Below are 22,863 nucleotides of genomic sequence, written 5' to 3'. Positions count from 1 at the left end.
TACGTTGAAAACACGGACAATATACAGCCGAATTTTTTTTTTTAGCAAAATCACAACGGAGCCTTTCCTCGCTAAGCCCCTGTATCGTGACTAAGGACAGGTTCTCATGACAGTATGAACATTTGTTACAATATAATCGTTTCATCCCCCGTGTCTCGTGAGGACAGACATACCTACCTACAACTCATGAACCTGTGTGACTTCCTCCATACATTAGCAGGTTTCTGCGTTACCCATCACAGCAGAAAGATTAGCGTTGGGACGGCAGCGATGGAGACGGGACGAGACGCTAATGTATAGCTTATAAGTTCCACGAATAGAGAATGAACGTCAGTAATGTAGGAATGGGAAATAATGTCCTATCAGGATCCGGTTTAGTGGCGGGTGATTGATGCGTTAGCCCTCGCGGGCCCGGGGGGGGGGCGTTTTTCGCCCCCCCCCCCTGGCGAATATTTGCGATAGCTCCCGAACGCTTCGGGATAGGAAAACGAAACTTTCAGTACCCTTTCTCCCATCAATTTGACATCTTCTGAAGTAAAAAATTTGGACCTAGTCCCATTGATGACGTCACAGGGTCGATTTTTCTAGACCCCTGCATGGCAAACTTCGGCGTCACAGACGCGAACTTCAAATAGCTGCCAAAAATAGAGTTTTAGAGATAAAGACAAATTACGAGCACGGTTGTGTAGCGTTTGACCTAGCGAAAATAGAAAAATAGTTTCGGTGACCTGAGGTCACAGGTCAGGTCAACGACCCAGAGCTGTGGTTTTAGTTTTTCGCAAATAAATTCGACAAAAATGGTCCTAGAGCTACTGCAGTGGTACCATCGCATTCGCCTTGTCAAGCCGCGTCGAATGATGTATATTTTGTTTGGAAAAGGTAAAGTTTTATGTTGACCTCATGTGACCTCGAATGACCTTTGGTTGACCTTGACACATGAAAGGTCGTTTATGATGGATTCGTACCCGCTGATCACGAAGCTGGCATCTATTTTCCTCTAAGCCTTCATTTAGAGCCTCTGGAGGGCAAAATTGTCTTATTTATTATTACCAACTTGAATCAGTGAAATAGCCTCTAGCAAGGATACTACTCTGTGACCTCGACCTTTGAGCACCCTTGTATCGTAAGATGAACCACAAATAGGGACCTGATAAGCCTCAAAACATTTCAAAACATCTCGGAAGTTAGCACGCAAGATTTACGAAAACGTTCAAAGTTTGAGGTCAATTTTAAGCATGACCTTGACCTTGGCCTTTGATTTTGAGCACATTTTCGGAATCCTCAGATTCCCTTCTTTCGTTTGACACCCAATTTTGCCGGTTTTATGCATCCTGCCGTCGTTTAGAACGCTTACTTTGAGATCACTACACATGTGCCGGTTTTGACCTTTGACCTTGACCTCTGACCTTGAAAATTGACCTGAGGTAAAAATTGTAGGTGCTTTACAATCGTCTCGTAAGGACATTTCGTTTGGTATAGCCTTTGTTTCCGTAGCTCCCATATTTACGGAGTTAGACGGGGGGGGGGCGAAAAACGCCCCCCCCCCGGGCTGCGGTGGTTGGGATTACCCCCCGGGCCCGGCCGGGTTAGCGAAGTCAGCGTCGCTGTCATGGGAGCGACTTATATTCCCTTCCCAGTCGCAAGCCATGTGAGCTTGCCCGGAGACGCAGATAGCTGACAGGAAACCTTGTTTGTGCAGGGCTGTTCGACAAGCATGAGGTATGACAAACCGACGTCCCAGCTCAGGGATGACGTTGGACCCCAGGACATACTGCCCCGAGAATGCTTATACTGTCCGACACTGCGAAGGCGACCCGGGCCTCTTTGCAAAAAAGGCGAAGGAAATAGAAATGTAAAAATCTGGTTTCCATGAGGCATAATCTTAAACCGTCGACGTTTATCAGGACAGAAAAGACCAACTATGTCAACAAAGTCACCATAGAACACATTTCATGTGTATTTCCAAAAATGTACATCTGTATGTCAGCAAAGCGATGGTTAATGAGGCATTAGCACACAAATTTATCTTATTTCTCGTTTAAATAAAACCATCTAGAACATCGAGATAGTATTATCACGGCTACAAAACAACAACTAGCACGGGAAGTAGCTAAAGTCTACACCACAACAGAAGCGATCAGCATTTCGCGTGTGCTATGATGTCGTCGTATAACAATCCATTCCCGTTGTAACTACTATCTATGATGCAACAGCGAAAAAGGGACGAAGCAATTCCCTTCCAGTTCTAGCATATTTGGTCAGCTCAAAGATCGCTACGATTCTTCGCAAGCGGGCTAGAAAGGCGTCCTTACTATTTATACATAGGGACAGAGGCCACTCAGATACTTTTTATCAATTATCTTTAATACAATTCCTGGCCGAAGAAAGAGGACACTATAACAACAATCCAGTACAATTTTAGTGGTAACGAATCCTATCTGGTACTTGCAAGATGTCGGTTAATCTCATATTGGCTATGACATCATTTTTACACGTGCTCTAAAGAATATACCGCAACACTGATCAGTCCCATAACAGAAAACAGCGACTGAACTGGAGGGAACACAAAAACAACACTCAGCACAAGCCAGGATATCTGTTACAGAAAAGAGGTCGTCCTCTTAAAACAAACTATATTACTAAACGAAAATATATCGGTCGAGAAAGTTCATTCTTCTCGATCGAGAAGCTCGTTCTATAACGAATTTCGGCAACATTTTTTGTTGCAGCGAAAAATCGTGAAACATCATAATGACAATACTTTAAATGATGTATCAAAACGGACTGAGAAACACAGATCATGCTGCATAAAACCTTTTGTTTGTGCAAAGCTTCCGATTTTTCTCTAGAGAATCATTCTCTAGATACAAATACTGACGCTGGTCTGAGAAAATCCATCATACTGATTACTCAGGATTTTGGAAAATAAAGCATAGCCAAGCAATAAACAATAATAGGGCCTGTACAATGGTCTTCCTCCTCTTTCGTTCGTTCTTTTATCGACTCGTTGGACCCTTTCAACGTCTAATTTCGAACCAGCTTCCTATCTGACAAGCTAGCAACGACAATCGTGAAAAAACCTCAGATTAAAAGCAAAACTTCGCTGGAAAGCTAACCATCGTTTTCGCCGTTCGCAGAGCACATAAGGATGCTTTCACTTTCGAATAAAATAGTCTTACGATAAACTCTCAGTTCATGAGCTCCGACACCAAGCCTCATCGTCCATCGCAGCTCTCAACTCCGAAAACCGTCGCGTTCTGCGCCATATTCGGTGCCACGTCAACAAAAAGATGAAATTATTAACTTAAACAAGGCTATCACAGTCTTCTTATCGTCCCAGCGACGAGACTTCGCCAATAAATACGCGGTTTTCGTGAGGCAGTGCCCCGCTGCCGTCATTAATTTGTCCTATGATGACGTCATGGCGGCACAACCAGCCGCCATGATGACGTCAGTGGTATAGAGCGACAGCTGCGCCCTCTATATGTACCACTCCACGGGTTAGCTCATTGAACCCTCTGCCTCGCGGTTTGAATGTAAAACCCAGCGCTGAGCAGCCCCCAAATAAAAACGTTCGTCAGTGCTGGTCAATGAAGTCAAAATCTTAGAAACTGTCCCATAGAGTTACCATGGGAGCATCCTTCACCGCCAACCCGCCTCCCTCGCGTCCATCACTCTCTTCAACAACCCCACATCAACCACCGTCCGTCGCTCAGACCTTTTCCTTCAGCTTCCTCTTCTTGACCTGCTGCAGCGCGGGCCTTCCTCGCTCCAAACCCGTGCGCCGGGCCAGCTTTCCCTGTTTCTTCTTCAGCAGTCTCCCAGCGGCGGGCGGCAGGGCCGGGCCCGGCTCGGGGGACCCGTGACCCTCTGAGACGGCGCGCCGCGGTCCGTCCGGGATATCCTGATCAGCGGTGAGGGAGCAGAGCGTCCCCCCTGAGACGGATACAGAGCGGGCGCCCGGTGAGCGCGGCTTGGACTTGACGCGAGGCTTCCGCACCTGCCGGAGAATAGACAGTGAAGTGGGGTGGCGGGAAATACTTTGGTTACAACGGCTGAAGGAACACTGCCCGAGTCTCATTGAATGAGGGCAATAAAACCTTTCATAACGATACCAGGCACGCCTAGGCGTGACCACTGGACAGTGGACACCTAACTAAATCGGGAGGGGCGTGGGGACTTATCAAATCTCCCAACAATGCCACTGGATGTCACAAAAGCGGCTACCAAATGCATCATGTCGGTACCAACGAAAATCCACCATCGGTGCTAGCAATTATTCCGACCGCCACTGCCGCCGGCTGCCACCAGTAAACAACAACCATCCCAGTAAACAACCATCCCAATCAACCCACCGTTACCACCAGGAACCTCCCACTGCTGTCAACCCATCGCTACCAACAGAAACAGACCCAACAGCCAACCCACCGCATTCTAAGAAATAGACCCACCAGCAAAGCCATCCCACCGCTATCTAAGAAATAGACCCACTAGGCCACCAGCCAAGCTATCCCACCGCTATCCCAGAAATAAACCCACCAGCCAAGGCTATCCACCGTCACCACCAGAAATAGACCCACCATCCCAGCCTCGCCAGCGGCCAGCGGCGACCAGCCGCCTCGTCTCCGAGAAGCGCGATATCCGCGTTCAATACCTCGCCCCGGCGGTAAATACGGGCTGCTTTGACAGCGCCTCAGGCTCGGCAGCGACCGCACCGCTAGACGTGAATTGAAGTCGGCTCCAGGCGCGCGGGTTGATTGTCTCGCAAATGGTTAGGAGCGCTCGATCTCGCTCTACTAAGTGACGAAAACCCCATTGGGGATTTGTTGAAACACAAAGTTCTGAAACAATCAACTATTGTTCTGAAGCAACAGGTTAATTTAGGAGTTGAAAGGAAGTAGCTGGTGAATTAACCCGCGACCTGGTGGGGGGGGGCTATTTTTTGCCCCCCCCCCCTCTAGACTTTTCGATATATCTCCAGAACCGCTGCGCCTATCGTCACCAAACTTTCAGTACCCTCCCGGACATTAATTTTACACATTGTGACCAAAAATTTTTCCAAAGGCTATGATAGGTTGGCCGGAAATGACGTCAGAGTGACGTCATGTTCTGCCGTTTTCGGACCAAAAAAGGGTTTCGCGGGAAGAGCTGTCAGGCCTATAGCTTTGCAAATACAGAAAAATGGTAAGGACATAAAAGCTGTAGAATTGACAGGGCTACAAAACTGCTATCTCGGATTTTTTAAATTTTTGGATTTTGACCCCCAAAAATCAAAAAATAATTTTTTGGGTATAATCATCGAAAAATCCAAAAAGTTTTTTGAATTTCGGAAAAACCGGAATATATGTGATAGTCCTTACTGCCTTCCATCCACATACCAAATTTTAGATTGATAACTCGTTTTTTGGCGAAGTTACAGCGAAAAAACTGTTCAAAATTGATGACGTCAAATTTTCAAACTCAATTTTTAGCAATTCTAGACCCCGTAGCGCAAAACAAAGACCACCATTAGACTCCCCGTGACGAGCTGCATCGAATCAATACCCATTTTATGCAAAACTATCAACTTTAAAATTTGACCTTTTTTGGCCTGACCTTGACCTGACCTTGACCTGAACTTCACCAGAAAGTGACCTAAGCCATACCTGATAGTCTTATAACCAGGGCTGCGGAGTCGATGGATTTTCGGCGACTTCGACTCCGACTCCGACTCCGGCTTCCAAAAACCAGCTCCGACTCCGACTCCGACTCCGGGCAGAATTGTCGACTCCGACCGACTCCAACTCCCGACTCCGACTCCGCAGGCCTAGCAGGGCTGCGGAGTCGACAGATTTTCGGTGACTCCGACTCCGACTCCGGCTCGGGTTTCTAAAATCGACTCCGACTCCGACTCCGACTCCGGTCACAACTGTCGACTCCGACCGACTCCGACTCCGACTCCGACTCCGACTCCGCAGCCCTGCTTATAACCAACACCATTGAGTTGGAAATGAAAAATTGGCCATAAAACATGCATCACACAACCTTAGTAAAGTTGGGCTCAAGTGACCTGACCTGTGACCCTTGGTGACCTGACCTGTGACCTGACCTGGTATTGTCAGTGACCTCTAATAGCAACATATCTACTAGGCAACTGACGCCCTATCGCTGATTCTCGAAAAAAAAATGCGTTTTCTTCGGTGTTATAGCGCATTCCCTAGATGACCCGTGAACGGTGAAACATGGCATCTTTGACCTGACCTGTGACGTCATCGGTGACCCCGAGGTCAATGAAATTTGGTTTCCCTCGACAAATTTGACTGGCCTTTCGAACGCCGTTTGAATTTTGCGGATCCGTTCTGTAGTTTCGGAGATACGAGGGGGGCAAAAAATAGCCCCCCCCCCCCACCAGGTCGCGTTATAAAGAGACCCCACCAGGGCGCGGGTTAAGGAGTTGTACTGAAGCCAATGCACCTTTAAATTTAGTGAGGTTATGCACTTCACAACAGTAACGAGGAATTAATTTATACCGGCCGCGTCTCAGTATTCTCATTAATGACGGAAATGACGTCATAAGTACGCATCGTTAGCACTAATTAATGTCATGTCGGGACAGGTCTTCCGCCAAAGGCAAACGAAAATGACCAGCTGCAATCCCATCTCATTTGAGCCTAATGCCGTGGAAATATGAGCTTGAACGCACATGAAAGGGGAAAGAAAGAAGGGGGATTCTGTGAGCAGCTTGGGTGACCGATTGAGCGTCTGGGAAGTCTGTTCTTTAGGGATAAGACTGTCCCAACGGGATGGAGCCAGTTGTTAGGAAACATCTATCGATATACTTATCCTATAGCAACTTCAAGTCCCAATAGCACCGAGAGGAACCGAGAACACTTAACGTCTCCATTCCAAGTTCTACACCATTCTCGCAGCGCTCGCCTGTGACCTTCCACATTCAATTGTACCCACTATATAGTATTATATACCTAATCGTGTTCAACGATAAATACAGAATCAAATCATTCCGTTCGGTACTTGCGGGCCGCAGCCCTACATCAACGCCTGTCCTCTACCTGTAATGCAGTATATGGCTCTGGCGAATCTCTAACCCCAGCTGGGTCCTCCTGTCCTCTCATCTGTGTGATTTGTGCTTTATGGCGTCTGGACTTCAGAGGTCAACGGCGCTCCTTTCCTTTCACACCTGTACACACCAACACGCTGAGGTCCCACACGGCACGCGTCACGACACCTACCTTGGCCCTCAGAGGCGGCGCGTCCAGGGCAGTGGTGACGTCACCGGCCAGACTGCCGCCCGGTGACGTCATCAGCTCCAGGGCGGCCAGCGGGTCGGGACCCACAGGTGCAGACGCCCTGCGGGACCGAAAACACGACGGAACAGATGTCACGTCAGAGTACGTCAAAACACATGCTTCATTACGAAAAACATACAGTAAAAACGTTAAAATGCGTCTGCAGTTGGATAAATAATATGTTGAAGAAAGCTTATTGAAGAAGAACACTTGTAAGCGAAGATATACAAGTGAACACTGTTAACTGGTGCAATCAGTTGGCCCATGAGAAAAAAGTAACATTTTTCGTACGCATTGATACAAACCTAAAAACAAGCTGAAACTCTGATAACACCTAACTTTTTCCCCATCATTCTCACCTGCGAGCGAGTTTCTTTCTGGGCGCCTTGGCGGGTTTCTCGGCGGAACTTTCGCCGGCCGCTCCAGCCGCCGAGGTGGACGGCTCGGCCGGATCCGCCAAGGGACGCACCGCCCGCTTCACCTTCAGCGTCTTGGCGGATTTCTTGGCGGCCATGCGGGTGGAACAGCGCGTCTTGACTGACGGTCTGCGCATGCGTGGACTGCGCGGAGACAACACCGGGGCGTCGTAGGCCACGGCCGAAGGTGTAGTGGACACGGGGGCAGACCCGCCTTGGCCAAACCCCGCCACCGCGCTGTCAGATTCCGCCAAACCTGCCCCGCCAAGCTTCGGCAGACTCTCGCCTAGCTTTGGCAGATCTTGGCTATATTTTGGCGATGAGTGACCAAACTTCGGCGAGTTTGGCTGTTTCGGCGACGCCGGAGAGGCAGGCTGGCTTGTCTGGTGACCACGTGGGCTATTACTGGCGCTACTCAAAGCTCCGGCGAAGCTCAGTGGCGAGCTTTCGCAGCTCTCATGTCGTCTGGCGCGCGGCTCCGGCTGATCCGGCAGTGTGGCCGACTCATCCTGGGCGTCCAGTGTCGACTCACTGCGCCCAGACCAGGCCCCTGACGGCGCTCCTCCACTCGTGGACTCTGTCGCTAATTGTGCGTACCCCACACTCCGCGCGCTCGATTCCAACTCGCCTGTGCTGGCCGATGCCATGAAGAGGTTGGCAAAGCTTGGCGGAGTGCTCACCATCTGAATCAAATGGCCAAGACTGCGACAAGGCGCCAAACCATCGCTTTTCGCTGTCGCAGCCTCCGGTTTCCCCGCGCGCTTCTTCCTCTTCGGCGGGCGTTTTGAAAGCGCGCCAGACGCCGCCGTTGCCCCGGCAACCGGTTCTGGCCAGGCCAGGCCAGCCACCTGACGTTTGTCCCCCAAGATGAGGTTCAGATTATTGACAACAGATGTCTCTGCCAGCGGTGCGTCTGCTGAGGCGGCGTTTACGAGGCTCCCGGAGCGGCGCAGCTTGGGAGCGGCGCCGGTCTGAAGGCCACTCTCTCCCAGTTTGACGGGGGTTGGTTTGAGCACCTTGCGTTTCTCAGAGAGGGCGCGACGCACTGGCTTGCGGCTCAGCCCGGCTGGGGAGTTGCCTGGTGGGGAGGGAGACGCCGGTCAGGTCACATCTGAGGTCATATCTAGTCTGAAGTGACCGTTCCGTGCTTCTATCCTCAGGATACTGAAATCCTTCTCCTCCACGCCGCAACCCCCCTCCGGACTGGTTTTCCGAAGCGGCACCTCCGAACTTTATCTCATGCGGGCTGCTCCCTTGGAGCGGCACCGCTGCTCCCGAGGAAAATGTAAGCACGAGTCCTACATTACCCATCACAAACACAGTCCCTCAATCTTTCACATACGATACCTCACTCTCTGCATTCTTTTTATCATCCTCACCACAGGTCTGCACATTCCCGTCTTGTCTCCATGTACGATTTAGCTTCTTTCCTCCCATCTCCCCTTGTCGCCCACCCTCCATTTTCCCTCCATCCTTTCCTTACTTTCTCTCCCTTCCCTATCCGTACCTGTCTGAGTGAGCTGCTGTCCAAAGCGCGGCTGCAGTACGGGGCTCTTGACTCGCAGTTGACTGGGTCCGGCCGGACTGGCTAGATCTGACGGCTGCGACGCAGGGCCGGCAGTCTCCTGGAACAACGGAGAGAGAATTTCAGAGGGGGCATTCGGAGAGGGACTTAGGTACTTTAGGGTGAGGTAGCGGCTCAACACTGGCTGCTGCCAGTGCTGAGCCATGGGAGCCCGATAGGTAGGGAGTGGTGGAACATCAATCTGCCCCCGAGTGTACCATCCGATAGCCAGACTCTCAACATCGTACATTTTTATGGCGCTGGTGCCCGGGCCGAATATATGGACAACGCGCATTTTACAAAAATTGTGATATTTGTTTTTATTTAAAACAGGACACAGACAGCCAGAAAAGGATGGCGATAAAGGGTCAGAGAATGTTGTGACAGCAGCTATCCATGGCACGACACTGGACATAAATGAAATCGTACAAATGAGAAGTAACAAACAAGAGGACAAACTGTCTTTCAAGCACGCCACGAGCTGAGTCAAAGTCCGTTCAACCGAACAGGACTTATCAGGCGTTTACTTTGGTACACGTCCCACATAGGCTTCTGAAAACATTCAGAGCTTGTTGGGAAGTATCGGTAGACCAATCGAACGTTGGCTGAAGAGGTTCACTTCGCCAGACCCAGCATTGACCTACGAACACATCCCTTTGTAAACTAGTAAAACCCATTACCCGAACTAACCTTATCCAGATTGATCTCCGGGTCGGTTTTCACCGCCGTACTGGGAGCCAGAAGTGCGTCAGCAGAGCGCTTGTTGGCCGGCCTGGCCACCGTAGCATTCTCCTGGTCCTCGACTTTGCCGGGCGACAGCTTCTTGGCTGTGGATGGCGTATGGGGGTTAATTGAGATTCTGTATATAATAATACACTGGTCGGTGACTGATGAGTATGCTATTGGCTTCTGTGTTTTGAGCATAGCTCCAAGTTATGAATGCGTGGTTTGATAAATTATCGATGTTGAATCGGTAATACATGCAATTGATAAGCGACATGAGTAATGTACTAATGAAAAAAAAAAAAACATGAAGTCGAGCCCCGCATCAAACATAAAATACAAAACGCGACAGCACGGGCAAACATCTGTGATAGCTTGACCAGTTTGCAGACCCTGATCACACTATCAACACACACCCCTAAACCCAACACGCCCCACACCAACCTTTTCGGACCCTCCTGAGTGGCGGTCGTCTCCGGTCCTTGGTGTCCGTCCCACACCGTCCCGGGGAGGTGGTGCCCAGCGCCAGTCTGCGCTGTGCTCCGGTCCCTCCTGCTGGAGTCGAGGAGACATTGCGTCCGCCGGCTCCTGGACTTCGCTCTTCAGCCGCCGCCTGACGAACGTATGGGGTAGGTCAATAAGGGTGAGTGTTGTGTGTGGTACAATGGGTGGTTCAGCTTTATTAGTGTACTCTCGATGGACGTCTGATCAATGACGACAATGGATAAATATGTAATGTCCATTCGAGCGAAATAAAAGGAATCCTGTATAGACAATAAAGCTCTCGGTAGCTTTTATGTCACAGGATGATAAATATCGTGCTAGAAATAAGTCACGGGGATGAACCAATCAGTTACAAACATAACAAAGCCTAAACAATAAAACAGGCGACATAACAAAAAATAACAAAGAGCAATATCGACGAAAGCAACCAAACAACATGCGTTGGGAGCACAATCCATAAAGCACGAACTACCTATATCAAAATGGATTCTCGTCTTTTCTTTTAAAATGTTCTGATGATAAACAGTGGTAAAGTTACCTGTCTGTGTCGTTCTGTGACCTTCATGGTTCTAGCCGTTTTCTCCGGCGAAAACAGAATGTTGTTCTCGCCGAACTTCGTCACTGTCATGAACCTGTCGCGAGAAGCGGATCGGACGCGAATGTGAATGTGATGGGAAAATTCACACAACATCTTAAAAAGCATGAAGGCGATTTATCTTTGGAACATTGCTTATGGAACTTCCAAGATACAGTTGGAATATATAGACTGATTGATACAGTTATTGACCCATGAATTTCAGCCACTTTCGGCCAACGTCTGGATAAAGTGAATTACTGACTGATCATTCTCCCTATCAACAGACCGTGGTGATCTTCTTCACTAACTGTCTGACCCGACTCCTCCTTTTCACTGACCGTTTGATCCATGCGCGTACTCCGGCCGTATCCCTGTACTCGGAGCGCGGCAGCCGAGACAGCGGGTTGTCACCGGTTAGATCCAGAATGGAGATCATCAGCGCCTCGCCCACCTGGACACGGGCAGTAAGGGTCAGTTTAGTGTGGTATTACAGCAGAGTTTCGCCCACCTGGACACAGGCAGTTAGGGTCAGTTTTGTGTGGTATACCAGCAGAGTTTCGACTTTACGGTCGGGTTGAACAAAGTTGACAAACACAGACACAATTCAGAAATCACAAAGGAATATCAGACATCCCACATCGTTCACATGTGTTAAAGGGACCCTCCCACCTTAAAGGTAGACGGCCACCTTTTTTCCACAAAACGGTTTTCACTAGAGCTGAGCCACCTATGTCCCAGACTGAAGTCGGTTTTCCGAAATTCGAACCCGTTTGCGAGAAATCGGAGACCAAAGTTCAGTTTGATGCCATTTTTTCAGTCCAAGATAACCGACATCTCTACTGTTTATCGATAACTTTGAAACATGAATTTTCTTATCTTTTGGTAAATATATGTCAAAACTTTGATTGTTTCGAGATCAGAGAAGAATTTTGGAGTGTCAAAATAAAAGTGAAACTTATATATTCAGCAGTTCATTTTTTCCAAAAAAGTGTGGGAAATGGGGTTTAACATGGGCCATGGACCCATTCCAAACGAGCCATGATTTTTAAATGTTTTACGAACTTAAATGCAAAATAAATTAAACATGGCCAATTTCTTATGAAATCATTTATTAGTAAATCATAAAATACCTTACTTTTTCAAATAAAATGTAATAATCTTATGACCTTGAAGTCTAGTGATGTGTAAACATTGTCGCTAGACATTAACCGATTGATAATTGTATGATAATCGACCATTTTTTTTTTCGCGATTCACGTGATGATACTTTGTCAGGTGAATTCTAAAATTTTGTTTTGTCCAGGCAATAAATCATAGGCCGATCTGAGAAAACTTTTTGAAGGTGGCAGTCTTCCTTTAACATTAGATTTGAGTTGAGATAGCCAAAATGAGGTCCCTGGCTCACAATTACCGGTTTCGGCACTCACAACATCGAGAAATGCCTTAAATCGGAAATATTGAATTTCAAAATTGCAGCATTTTGATTCAGAGGGGCTAATGCTTAGGAATACCCCTCTGAATGTGTGACGTCAGCGCAAATATTAACTATTTTTAAATGTTTGACTAAAACGTTTTGTAGCACGCGCTGGTATATGCTATTTGCGCGCAACATCTGCCGCAAACGCCGCACTTCTAAAATAAAGTCGCTAGAAACAGCGGAGATCCCAAAAAAAGTAAACAAAAGTAAAAGTCTAATATCTTGAAAACCGGTGAATATTTTTCGGTGAAATTTGGTAGATATTCGTTTTCGCTCTTTCTGAACCGAGCGACATCACTTTCATGCCAATTCATAAACTTTTTTGAAGGTGGGAGGGTCCCTTTAATCATACGCGGCTACATTCTGATAGGATCAGGATCTCCACTAATAAACAAGATTGATGATATTTTCACATTACTGATAACTCGATATGCAGGCCAGAGTGTGCTATAACCCTGACACAAGTCTTTATTCGCCAAAAATAACACTCGCAAGTTAAAAGGCCTTCAGTAAAAAGCCTCTGGCAAGACTCAGCATTCTACTCGAAGCCCTTCATTTTGACTCAACAATATTCAACTATTCAGTAAAATTGTATTGAGTTTCAATGATACATACATAATACCCTAAAGGCCGAATGTTTTGGGCTAGTGCATTCTTCTGTACTACTCATATATGCTATTTCAAGGTACATGAATATTAATAAACCGAAGCAATCAACATAGTTCATCGTGTATTTGGGACAAGTTTGGGCTACTTTCTGTGAAACACTCAACTTTAGCAATCAGCCAAAATCGCTTGAGTAATGTAATAATCTTCACTTAAGCATTTTTACTCATTAAACCTGATCTATGTATAATTCCACAGACAAAGACTCGCATCTTTGCGGTAAAATACAATTTCATTCATTTATTCATTGATTCATTCATTCATTCATTCATTGATTCATTCATTCATTCATTCATTCATTCATTCATTCATTCATTCATTCATTCATTCATTCATATCACTCACCCTCTCTCCCTTCCCTCCCATCTCTCCTCTACCCACCTGTTCGTAGTGAGCCGGCGTGTAGGGCACCGGTTCAAACACTAGCGGCGTATCTGCCGGCGGGTCCGGCTCCGCGGGCAGTGGAGGCAGTACGTTACAGAACCGGCCCGTGTTGTAGTTACACTCCAGGGTGTAGCTGCGTACCAGGCCCGTGGCGCGGTACAGAGCCACCCGGCCGCTGCCTTCCTTGCTCAGGCCGTCCTTCTTTCCTCTGCGAAAGGGAGAAGGGAAGAATGATGGGAGAGATAAGGGAAGACGTTCTTACGATGAGAGGAGAAAGAAATGAGAGACTCATACTCATAGGGTCTGGTGGAAGCGAAATGCACCTTATGCCATCTCCAAAACCCTCATGAAATCAGCGCACACTTATGACGAGGTAAGCGCGAACTAGTGAAGTTTTTCGTAGATTACCGGAAAATTAAACTAATTTGACCTTGCGTACGTGGGGGGCAAACTCTAGCTCGCTCGTTTGTCACCCCAAGAAACATTTTACTGGTGATGTAGATTGTAAAAATGTAGGTACGAGATAGGCCGGGATTTTCGCTATAAGCCTACCTGTGGTGCATATTCTTCTCGGTGAAGTTGCAGGCGAGGAAGTCGAAGTTGGCCGAGTTCAGGGAGACCAGCTTGGGCAGCAGCATGCAGTCCACCATGGTCTCGTCGCAGCTGAAGTGGTTGCCGTACATGAAGCAGCCTGGGGACATCGCCGTGGTTACGTGAGGATCACTGGAGTGGATTGAGCCGAGGCTAAGGCCGATTGCGAATGAATTGAGGCTAGGCCGATTGGGAATGGGGACCCCGATTTCCCATGCCTTAATTGACACAATGGAATGGAGGGTTAGAACAGGCGAGGTGAACCGCCCTGAAGGGCTAACAAACTCGCGAAGCGAGCACCTGAACGTGTCAATTTTGTAAATAGCTTTTACGTCACAAGTCGCTTCTTTTATTAGCTTTCATTGTATAGCACCATTTCAACACCTCTACTCAGCGGCGCCATGGCTTAGTTGGTTAAAGCGCCTGTCTAGTAAACAGGAGATCCCGAGTTCGAATCTCGGTGGTGCCTCTTTTCTGTCGTTCACAAAGCCGAACGACGAGCCAAGCGAATGGCGCGCCACGACCTTTTTTCTTTTTTTTTTGGCGCACCACGACCTCCCGCAAAACATCTCTCCATAATTTGAGACATAAAAATATGGGACGTTGTTGAAAACATTCTTTTAATTCCGAATGGTGGTTGCTGAAGGAGCTAACAATCCCTGGTGCCCACTATACGGGGCTTGTTACGTAGGTATCACCACGCACCCACCAGTCACCACCCAACCACATCGCCCCCGCCCGCATCCGGTTCACCATCTTTCTCTTACCTCGTTTGGACGCATGTCCGTGCATGTCCATGTAGAGGAACAGATTCGAGTCGACGGCGGGTGGCTCGTCTTTTCCCGAGGACACGGAGCTGGCACTCCAGGCCGAGCGTTCAGTTTCGCCGGAGGAGACGAGCGACTCGGAGTCGGAGCCGGCGGCGGCCTGCGCGGGGAGTCAGAGTCAACAGTCGGGAGAATAGATACTCAGCGGAGTAAATCTGCCGTCCAAAGCCAAAACACCGTATCCCAGGTTTTTCAAATTTTACAGGAGAACGATTTTAAGTTTTGTTACTTTGAGGTGTGATTTCTATGTGAAGGAATCAACATTCCGTGATAGGAAAAAGACCATTAGAATTGTCTGATCTTGCAGAATTGATACATTTATTCAAATTTCATAATAATCATTATCATTTTACTTAACATTCGATATGGTGTTTGGCTTGGTTTGTATGTAAATTTTGTGCCTTTTCGCGAAGCAAAAACACCGTATCGCGTTTTATGCCCCAATACGGTGTTTTGGCTTGGATGACCTCCAAGTTACGGTTAAGCTGAAGCATACAGTTTACATGATGAAATGATCTATCGACAATTGCCGGCATTCGGAATCATCGATGCTGCATCATGTGTAGGAAATAGGCGGGTCTATATGGAGTTCGCGACAAAATTCACGAATTATTAGGGGAATGTTCTAGGGTCTAAGGCATTTCAGCAATACCTGCCAGACTATCATGTCGGCAAAGTAAATCAGATCGAGGCTGCTTTGAATGCAGCAAACAGGCGGTCCACCTCACTTCAGGCAAGGAAGCCGGTGGCGAATATCGAAGAGAGGCCGATCGTGATTGGGTTGACGACGGGGTGACGGTATCAGTATGATGAAAGTGGTGATGATACATAAGATTGGGTTTAGCCATGCTCCTTCGTCCCTGGGTTACGGCCATGGGTTTTCAACTGAACAGTGTGGCAATGCCTGAGAACACCCGCAGCGTCAGAAAGGACTGCTATCATGTGGTGTCCGTTTGCATCGTCAAGGACGATGGGTGTAGCCGGACATTGAACTGGTGGAGGTATCTGGACGTGGATGTATCACTTTTTTGCTTGAAACTGAGGACTTTCACACAGTCTACAAAGGGAAGAGCAGAATGTGTTGGATGCCGGAGAGTCGGAAACTGAAGGCAGGCGAGGGGGCGAACGTTTGTTGCATACATAGGTCTTTTCTACAAATTTGCTACAAGAAAAAGACGGCGCTAGAAATAATTAAATGAAGCAACGCAGGTTTTGCCATCTTCTAGTTATAGGAGAGTCTGAGTTCCACGCAAATTCAAGCGTTCACCGGCCGCCTTCACATGCTCCGAAACAAACTGATTTCTGATTCAGTTTTGGGCTAACTTACCTGGCACGGCTACGACATCGGCGTTCATGCCTATGCCGGTGTTTTCAGGTTAGATCGACTTTAGCGTCAGTCTGGATTGTGAGGTGGTTCGATTGCACACGGGACACTGAACAGCAATCATCAACGTCCACTTTTGGACTGTGTGAAAGACCCAAGTTGCAAGCAAAAAGTAAATACCAGATACCTCCACCAGTTCAATGTCCGGCTACACCCATCGTCCTTGACGATGCAAACGGACACAACATGATAAGAGTCCTTTCTGACGCTGCGGGTGTTCTCAGGCATTGTCACACTGTTCAGTTGAAGACCCGTGGCCGTAACCCAGGGACGAAGGAGCATGGCTAAACCCAATCTTATGTATCATCACCACTTTCATCATACTGATACCGTCACCCCGTCGTCAGCCCACTCACGATCGGCCTCTCTTCGATATTCGCCACCGGCTTCCTTGCCTGAAGTGAGGTGGACCGCCTGTTTGCTGCATTCAAAGCAGCCTCGATCTGATTTAAGGTGCGGCAAATAAATAAGCAACACGATGCAACAAAACAAAATAAATAACCGTAATCGTATGCAAAGATCCCGCAACCATGTCGATCCTGTCATTAGATCGCGAAGAAAAAGCACATCATTGATGCATCGCACCCTTAAATTGTACGGCAAAAATAAAGAAAATGAGCCTCGCTACTCAGCAGTACATGGGTAGCAACAAAGTCTCAATTTTCCAGAGCTACATCATTATATGCCATAACACCTAGTTTTCAATCATTACTGCCTCATTGGTTGATTTACCTGCGCCTGGTCACCAACCACTGTTGGCTTCTCCGCCTTCTGTGTAGCTTTCGGAGCCGGGTTTTCTCCCGAAGTCTGCACAGAAGCTCTATCCTCCATTACATTCCCTATCACGGTCGAAGTCGCCGTCACAGTTATATGCTGCGGCTGTGGGGGCGGCGGGGGCGGGGGCGGGGGAGGGCACGCCCCACCCACCGCTGCCCCAAACGGAGGGGGAGGGGGCGGCGGTGGAAGCACTCTGGCCGTCTCCGTCCTCTCTCCCGGCCGCAGGACTCTCGGCGTCATCTGAAGCAGGCTCTTCAGCGGGCTCAGATCGGGCATCCCGAGACTGCTTTCATCATCGCCAGCACAGAAGCACGACGCGTCATTGGACACATCCTCAGGTTCGGGAGGCCTCGGCGGAGCCACAAGCTCCCGAGGTCTCACGAACTGTGCGTCCACCTCTGCCACGCTAGGCTCAGAGTCCTGAACCTCACAATCCGCCGGCGGGCGACCTAGGTGGTGATACATCGCCACCGTCTTGGCCGCGTGTACTTCTGGGTGTAGTGCGCGAGCAGGGTCACCATACATCCGGTTGAGATTGGCTCCGTGGATGTTGGTACGATAGTGTCCGCGAGCTACGCCATCAGGGTTCAACATCGGGATGATTTTGAACACATACATCTGTCTCAGCTTCACCGCGCGGCGGTCGGCGGAGAGCAGAAACCTCACACAGCCGTTGAGGACGTGACTCGAGGGTGTTTCTCCCGGGTGGACCCGCGCTGAGAGAAGAACCACCTTCCTCCCAGGGAAGCGCACTGCGCGCTGCTCAGTCTGAGCCAGTGGGAACAGGCCGGGCAGCCGGTGTTCGCGTCCCTCGCCACCGTCAGAGGCGGTGATGGTCAGTAGGTCGACGCGCCTGCCATCTAGCGTGTACGTCAGCAACTCGCGGTGGTAGTAGATGCCGATAGGTGGTGTGATACGGAATTGCAGGTCGCGAGCGTTCAGGTGCGTCTGAAAAATAAAAACAGAGATGTCATATGATGACCGTGGACAGGAAACGAATACTCATATTAAAGATAACAGCCGGAAGGCGAATTATGAGAGTAGTGTCATTCAAGACAGCAAACCAGAAATTTTATCAGCACTGCCACGCAGTGCATACGAATGCAGAGATCTCTGAAATCGAAGAGAACAGCTTGACGTTCTAGCGCTTTCCAAAACGACGCTTTGATTCCCAATCTAAGCAGAGAGGACTCGTCAGTCTTGCATTTCATCATGTACATGCATTTGATCACAATAAGCATGGCTTTGGTCTTTGGATTATGTGCATTTCGGCATCTACACATCAAAGGCATGCTCTACGATTCCTAGCCAATAGGAATAATTTGCGCAGGTGATCATAATTCCCTCGTCAGAAAAACACTCGCACAATAACTCTGCCCACCTGCAGTTCGGTGTAGGAGTAGGGGAAGCTGAAGGCGAAGTAGGTCGTACAGCCGGCATCCTCCAGTGTGTAGTACTTGAAGCTCATGATGAAGTTGTTGTCCTCCACCTGCGGACAGCATCGTCAGTGACAGTGCAAAGAGGAACGATAGGCCACAGGATGAGTAACTCTGATGCCTATTATGAAGGCGCATAGGATACTACTTATAATTAGGCATTAGATGGGCTTCCAACAACAAAACAAGGTATGAAACAGGCAGTCGAGAGACGTGACAACGCTTCGGATGAGGCTGAAAAGTAGCAAGTAGTAAAAAAAAAAAGATAAGCATTATATAACGATGGATAGCTCTCGAACTGCCCCTCGGGGGGGGGGGGGGTAAGGTGTTCTATCCCCCGTTCGGCTAACGATGTTCCACACGATGCTCCCCCTCCCCAAGGACTCGCCTTGTAGAGGTGTGTGTCTGTGAGCCGTTTCCACTCGGGAAACAGGGGCTCCACGCGGTACACCGTCCGCATACCCTGCGCGTACAGCTTGCCCTGGCGGTTCATGTTCATTATATTGAACCGCACGGTGGCGAATGGTGGGCCACCTGGTGAAGAAAAAAGAGGGTTTCAAGACAGTGTCTTAGCAGAGCGAATTGGTAAGAAGTACACCGGTCACCATAAGTTACTCATAAGTGAATCACCAGACCAGAGACATTAGTTATTCATGTACAATTTCTTCACTGATTCCTTTTCATGACCGTCTCACGCCGGTTGATCAATCTCCAGTCCCGCCAAAAGTTCCGTCCTCTCCCTCACCTGAGAAACTGAAGTGGAACCATGTCCGGTTGTTGTTCTCGTACTCTGTGCCTCCGCAGTCTGGGTTCACCCAGCAGTTGAACTCGTGGGCGCACAGGTCGTCGGGACCTGGTGGGAGGACATCGGTCAGACGATAGTTAACAAGCGAACAGTTAGCAGCAAGGGCAGGGTGGACGGGGCAACACCGAAGACACCGTATCCAGACAAATCACCGTCGCGAACAAATCTTGATCCATTGTTTTTTTTTCAAGCTTCTGCAAAGGGTCTAACAAAGGCTACAATGTATAGGGCTGTGGTAGGTTAGGTATGTTGGGCCGGATTCAAGGTATCACTGACGGCAAAGATAATGTTTGATGTCAGGCAGAATCTGCATCATCCACACGACATCACAGCATTTAAGGCCTCAACAGGAATAATGATTTGTTCAGACAAACATTTGATGGGGTGACCTGCTGTGCATGCACGTCATTCTTCAAGACAATGATAGGTAGGTACACAGGAGGCACAGAAGGGTTGGCTAGGGAATCATTGACCCTTTATTGTAATTTATCATATCAAAAGTTTACAAATGTATATTTTGTGGTAATTCTATTAATTCCAGATCTGATTTGCTGAAGACTCATGGTGTAGATTCCAGTCCAATGGTGTGGGCTGGTGCAGGCTTATCACTGTTTCTGCTGCAGCTTATTAACTCTATTGCCATAATTTGCCACTCTGGCTTAGGGGAGTATAAGCTGTGCATGAGCTCAGTAGAGTGACCCTAGTGCAACAGAGAATGAACCATTTATACCATTTATGATTGAGTGTGTCTGGTGTCATGTTAGCCATGTGTGATCTGTTAAGTGTCTTTCACCTTCATCTCACTGAGCTTGACAGCCAATTGTATATTTTCTGATCGTTTGACCTGCCACAAAGCCATAGGTACTGCAAAGTATGACTTGCAGGTCGACGAGACGCATCGGCCGAACTCAAAATCCGCACCATTCCTTCAAACAGAGCCGGAAAATCCGTCCCAAAGTCGGCTGAGAGCACAAAAAAAAATCCGCACCGACCTCAAAAGTGACCAGTTGAAAGCTGCGCTGATCTCAACTATTGACATGAGCCGCAAGCCTGCTTTTTCAGTAGCATAGAAATGAAACGAGAAATACACACCACACGACTCAAACAAATAACATGTCACGCCAATACAAGAGCTATATCCAGTACCAGCCCCTGGCGATTCATCCAGGGCGATAATAGTGCGATGTGCCCCTGGCTATCCCAATGTTTTTTTTTTCTTGCTATCCAATGGTGTCGAAAATGCCATTTAGCTAAGCGGCTTGACAACAGGTGAATGCTCCAGTTGTAAAAAATATTAACGGCAAAACGCGGACCCATCGCATGCAACCATTTTCGGCATCTCTCATTAGGTCATAAGCTGTATCGCACAACAAATCTGATAGGCATGTCATTCACAACGGACTGGACTAATTAATTAGCCCGGCAAAGTGGTGGTCCTCAAGGCCTGCCATCAGGCACGCACAATGCACATCTCGCCCTACGACGGGGCAACAACGCCAAACCATCATATGAGCCAAGAGCATCTCGTTTAACTGCTACCAACTGTTACCAGTGCTGCAGAGTGCAGAGTGCAACAAACTCCGATTCTTTCGACACAACTTTTTATCTGCATCGAATATACACGATACGGATAAATCATTCGCCTTTGACTGCTTGAAGCCTTGAAGCGGCGGAGCGGTGATCTTCTAACCTTCCCATCGGCCGTGTTCATCTGTGCTAATCTCTCTCACTCTACCGCCGGCGCCTCGCAGATCTGACCGATGCATTTCATGTTGTAGGGCCCGTTGTAACAGTGCGAACTTGTGGGCAATCCCCGTGATTGCTGGAACCGCCAGCGCTGGCATAGTTTGTTCTGACCACCGCAAACACATCTAGATCAGAGAGTACACTGTATCACCTGTTGAAGCTCCAGCCATTTTTTTCCGATTTTCCTCATCTATCTCATCTGGTCTGTCATGTCCATCAATATGACAATTGCGCACAGCACCAAGCCAAATCTGCACCACACCACGCTTAATCTGCACAGCACCAAGCAAAATCTGCACCCCACAACACCAAATCCGCACAAGCCTGCACTGGCGAGATCTCATCAAAATTGCCACACTTTGTAGACTGGCCACAAAGAATAGAAATAAACATGCAGGTGAGCTCAACAGGTGAAGTTTTCCACAAATTTCATAACAATAACAGCACGAGGAAGCTTGTGGAATGTGCATGGAACCCCTCCACCAACTTGCTATCAATAGTTATGCAGCGTGAGCCTAGCAGCTTGGATGCAAGTTGCAAAACTGACACTCACCCTGGCCCTCGAAGGTGACTGTTCCTGGTTCCACTTTCTCTAGCCGTTGCAGGTTGCCGGAGTCAAAGTTGGAGGAGATGCGAAACCCACCATCCGTCTCCACCTCCATCACGGCTGGGATTCTGAGCTGACCTGGAAAACAATAAAAACCTGTTGAAACTGTTCAAAGATATAATTATCATGCATCCTCAATGATTTCATTTTAAAATAAAAAAATTAGCTGCTGAGCTGATATAAGCATACATGCTAAGAAACCGTTTATGCACAGTCTCTCAGAAGTTAGAATTTATCATAATGCATCAATAATACACGAAAAATAGTTGTAAAACAAACAAAACTGACTGAAAACGTAAATTAGTGTGAAAACAATGGAAGTCGAGAAATTGGAACAGCCGAATAAAGAAGCGTTGATAAATGATACGACATGAAGACTATAACTGAGACTGACCTTGCGGATGTGCTTTTTGTATTGCAAGCTTTATATATTCATGCTGAAATTCAGGAAATTAGAAATAGCTCATAACACTCCATTCACACTCGACGCCTTTCATAAACAAAAAACAATTTCTCAAGGCCTGAGGCAAATGTGACGCATCGGAGCGAAAGCTCCAAATCGTGACCGCTAAATGAATAATTTTGTATTTTACGGTAAAGTTAGCGGCACCTGCTGCCTGCACACACTGCCTCGACCCGGTGCCAAGTGTCATCAAGACTAATATTTAGCCAGCAAATCACATGTGACTTTCTAAGACCCTATTCGTTCGAGAAAAATCACTTCCCTTGATTTACTTGGCTTTCGAAATAGGAACGCCAAGTGATGTTTTGCCAGGTGCCGATAAGCCGCGTCGGAGATCACGGATTAGGAAATATCGGTGGTTTTGCCCCTCGACTAGGTACGATCACACCTCTTTTTGAACCTAGATCTCTTCAATTAACCAGGCCATTGACCTACAGGGTGTCCCAGAAGTCTTGAAGCTTTTTTATTTTTGTCGTGTGACCTTGCTATGCCGAATCATGCCGCAAACGAAATAGAAAGAACTGAAATTTTGTATTTTCATGCGTATAGAGCACCACTTTAGTCAGGTGGCCCCCGTTGTGAGTCGCACAAGATTGAGTACGAGAGATCACGTTCTTCGCTGCCGCCAAG

General features: G+C 48.0%; 1 protein-coding gene and 1 non-coding gene across 2 annotated transcripts; one reads left to right on the top strand and one right to left on the bottom strand.

Annotated features, from left to right (window-relative positions):
* Positions 1-1,939: 1,939 nt before the first annotated feature.
* LOC122369211 (cytosolic carboxypeptidase-like protein 5) lies at positions 1,940-22,401 on the bottom strand. Its single transcript, XM_043343756.1, has 17 exons — positions 22,165-22,401; positions 21,717-21,848; positions 19,358-19,465; positions 19,001-19,146; positions 18,558-18,665; positions 17,132-18,124; positions 14,956-15,115; positions 14,150-14,288; positions 13,595-13,805; positions 11,409-11,521; positions 11,032-11,125; positions 10,434-10,602; positions 9,957-10,093; positions 9,210-9,327; positions 7,646-8,780; positions 7,230-7,347; positions 1,940-4,000 (listed from the first exon to the last, which is right to left on the bottom strand). The coding sequence occupies exons 2-17, from the start codon at positions 21,823-21,825 to the stop codon at positions 3,713-3,715; spliced, it is 4,146 nt and encodes a 1,381-aa protein (XP_043199691.1). The 5' UTR covers positions 21,826-21,848; positions 22,165-22,401; the 3' UTR covers positions 1,940-3,712.
* Trnat-agu lies at positions 14,584-14,657 on the top strand. The gene has a single exon. It is a non-coding gene; the product is annotated as a tRNA-Thr (tRNA).
* Positions 22,402-22,863: the final 462 nt, after the last annotated feature.

This window comes from Amphibalanus amphitrite, unplaced genomic scaffold (genome assembly GCF_019059575.1).
Source record: "Amphibalanus amphitrite isolate SeventyFive unplaced genomic scaffold, NRLGWU_Aamphi_draft 001016F_arrow, whole genome shotgun sequence".
In the NCBI taxonomy this organism is placed as follows: Eukaryota; Metazoa; Arthropoda; class Thecostraca; order Balanomorpha; family Balanidae; genus Amphibalanus; species Amphibalanus amphitrite.
Note: the sequence above shows the minus strand (reverse complement) of the source record. Positions and strands in the feature narration are given on the sequence as shown.

Excerpts from the sequence above, each read along its gene's own strand:
- LOC122369211 (XM_043343756.1), bottom strand. The coding sequence starts at position 21,825 with ATGGAGGTGGAGACGGATGGTGGGTTTCGCATCTCCTCCAACTTTGAC. Across the intron at positions 15,116-17,131 it reads TGGTTGGTGACCAGGCGCAG|GCCGCCGCCGGCTCCGACTC; the intron begins GTAAATCAACCA and ends CTCCCCGCGCAG. Across the intron at positions 10,094-10,433 it reads ACTCAGGAGGGTCCGAAAAG|CCAAGAAGCTGTCGCCCGGC; the intron begins GTTGGTGTGGGG and ends CGCCATCCACAG.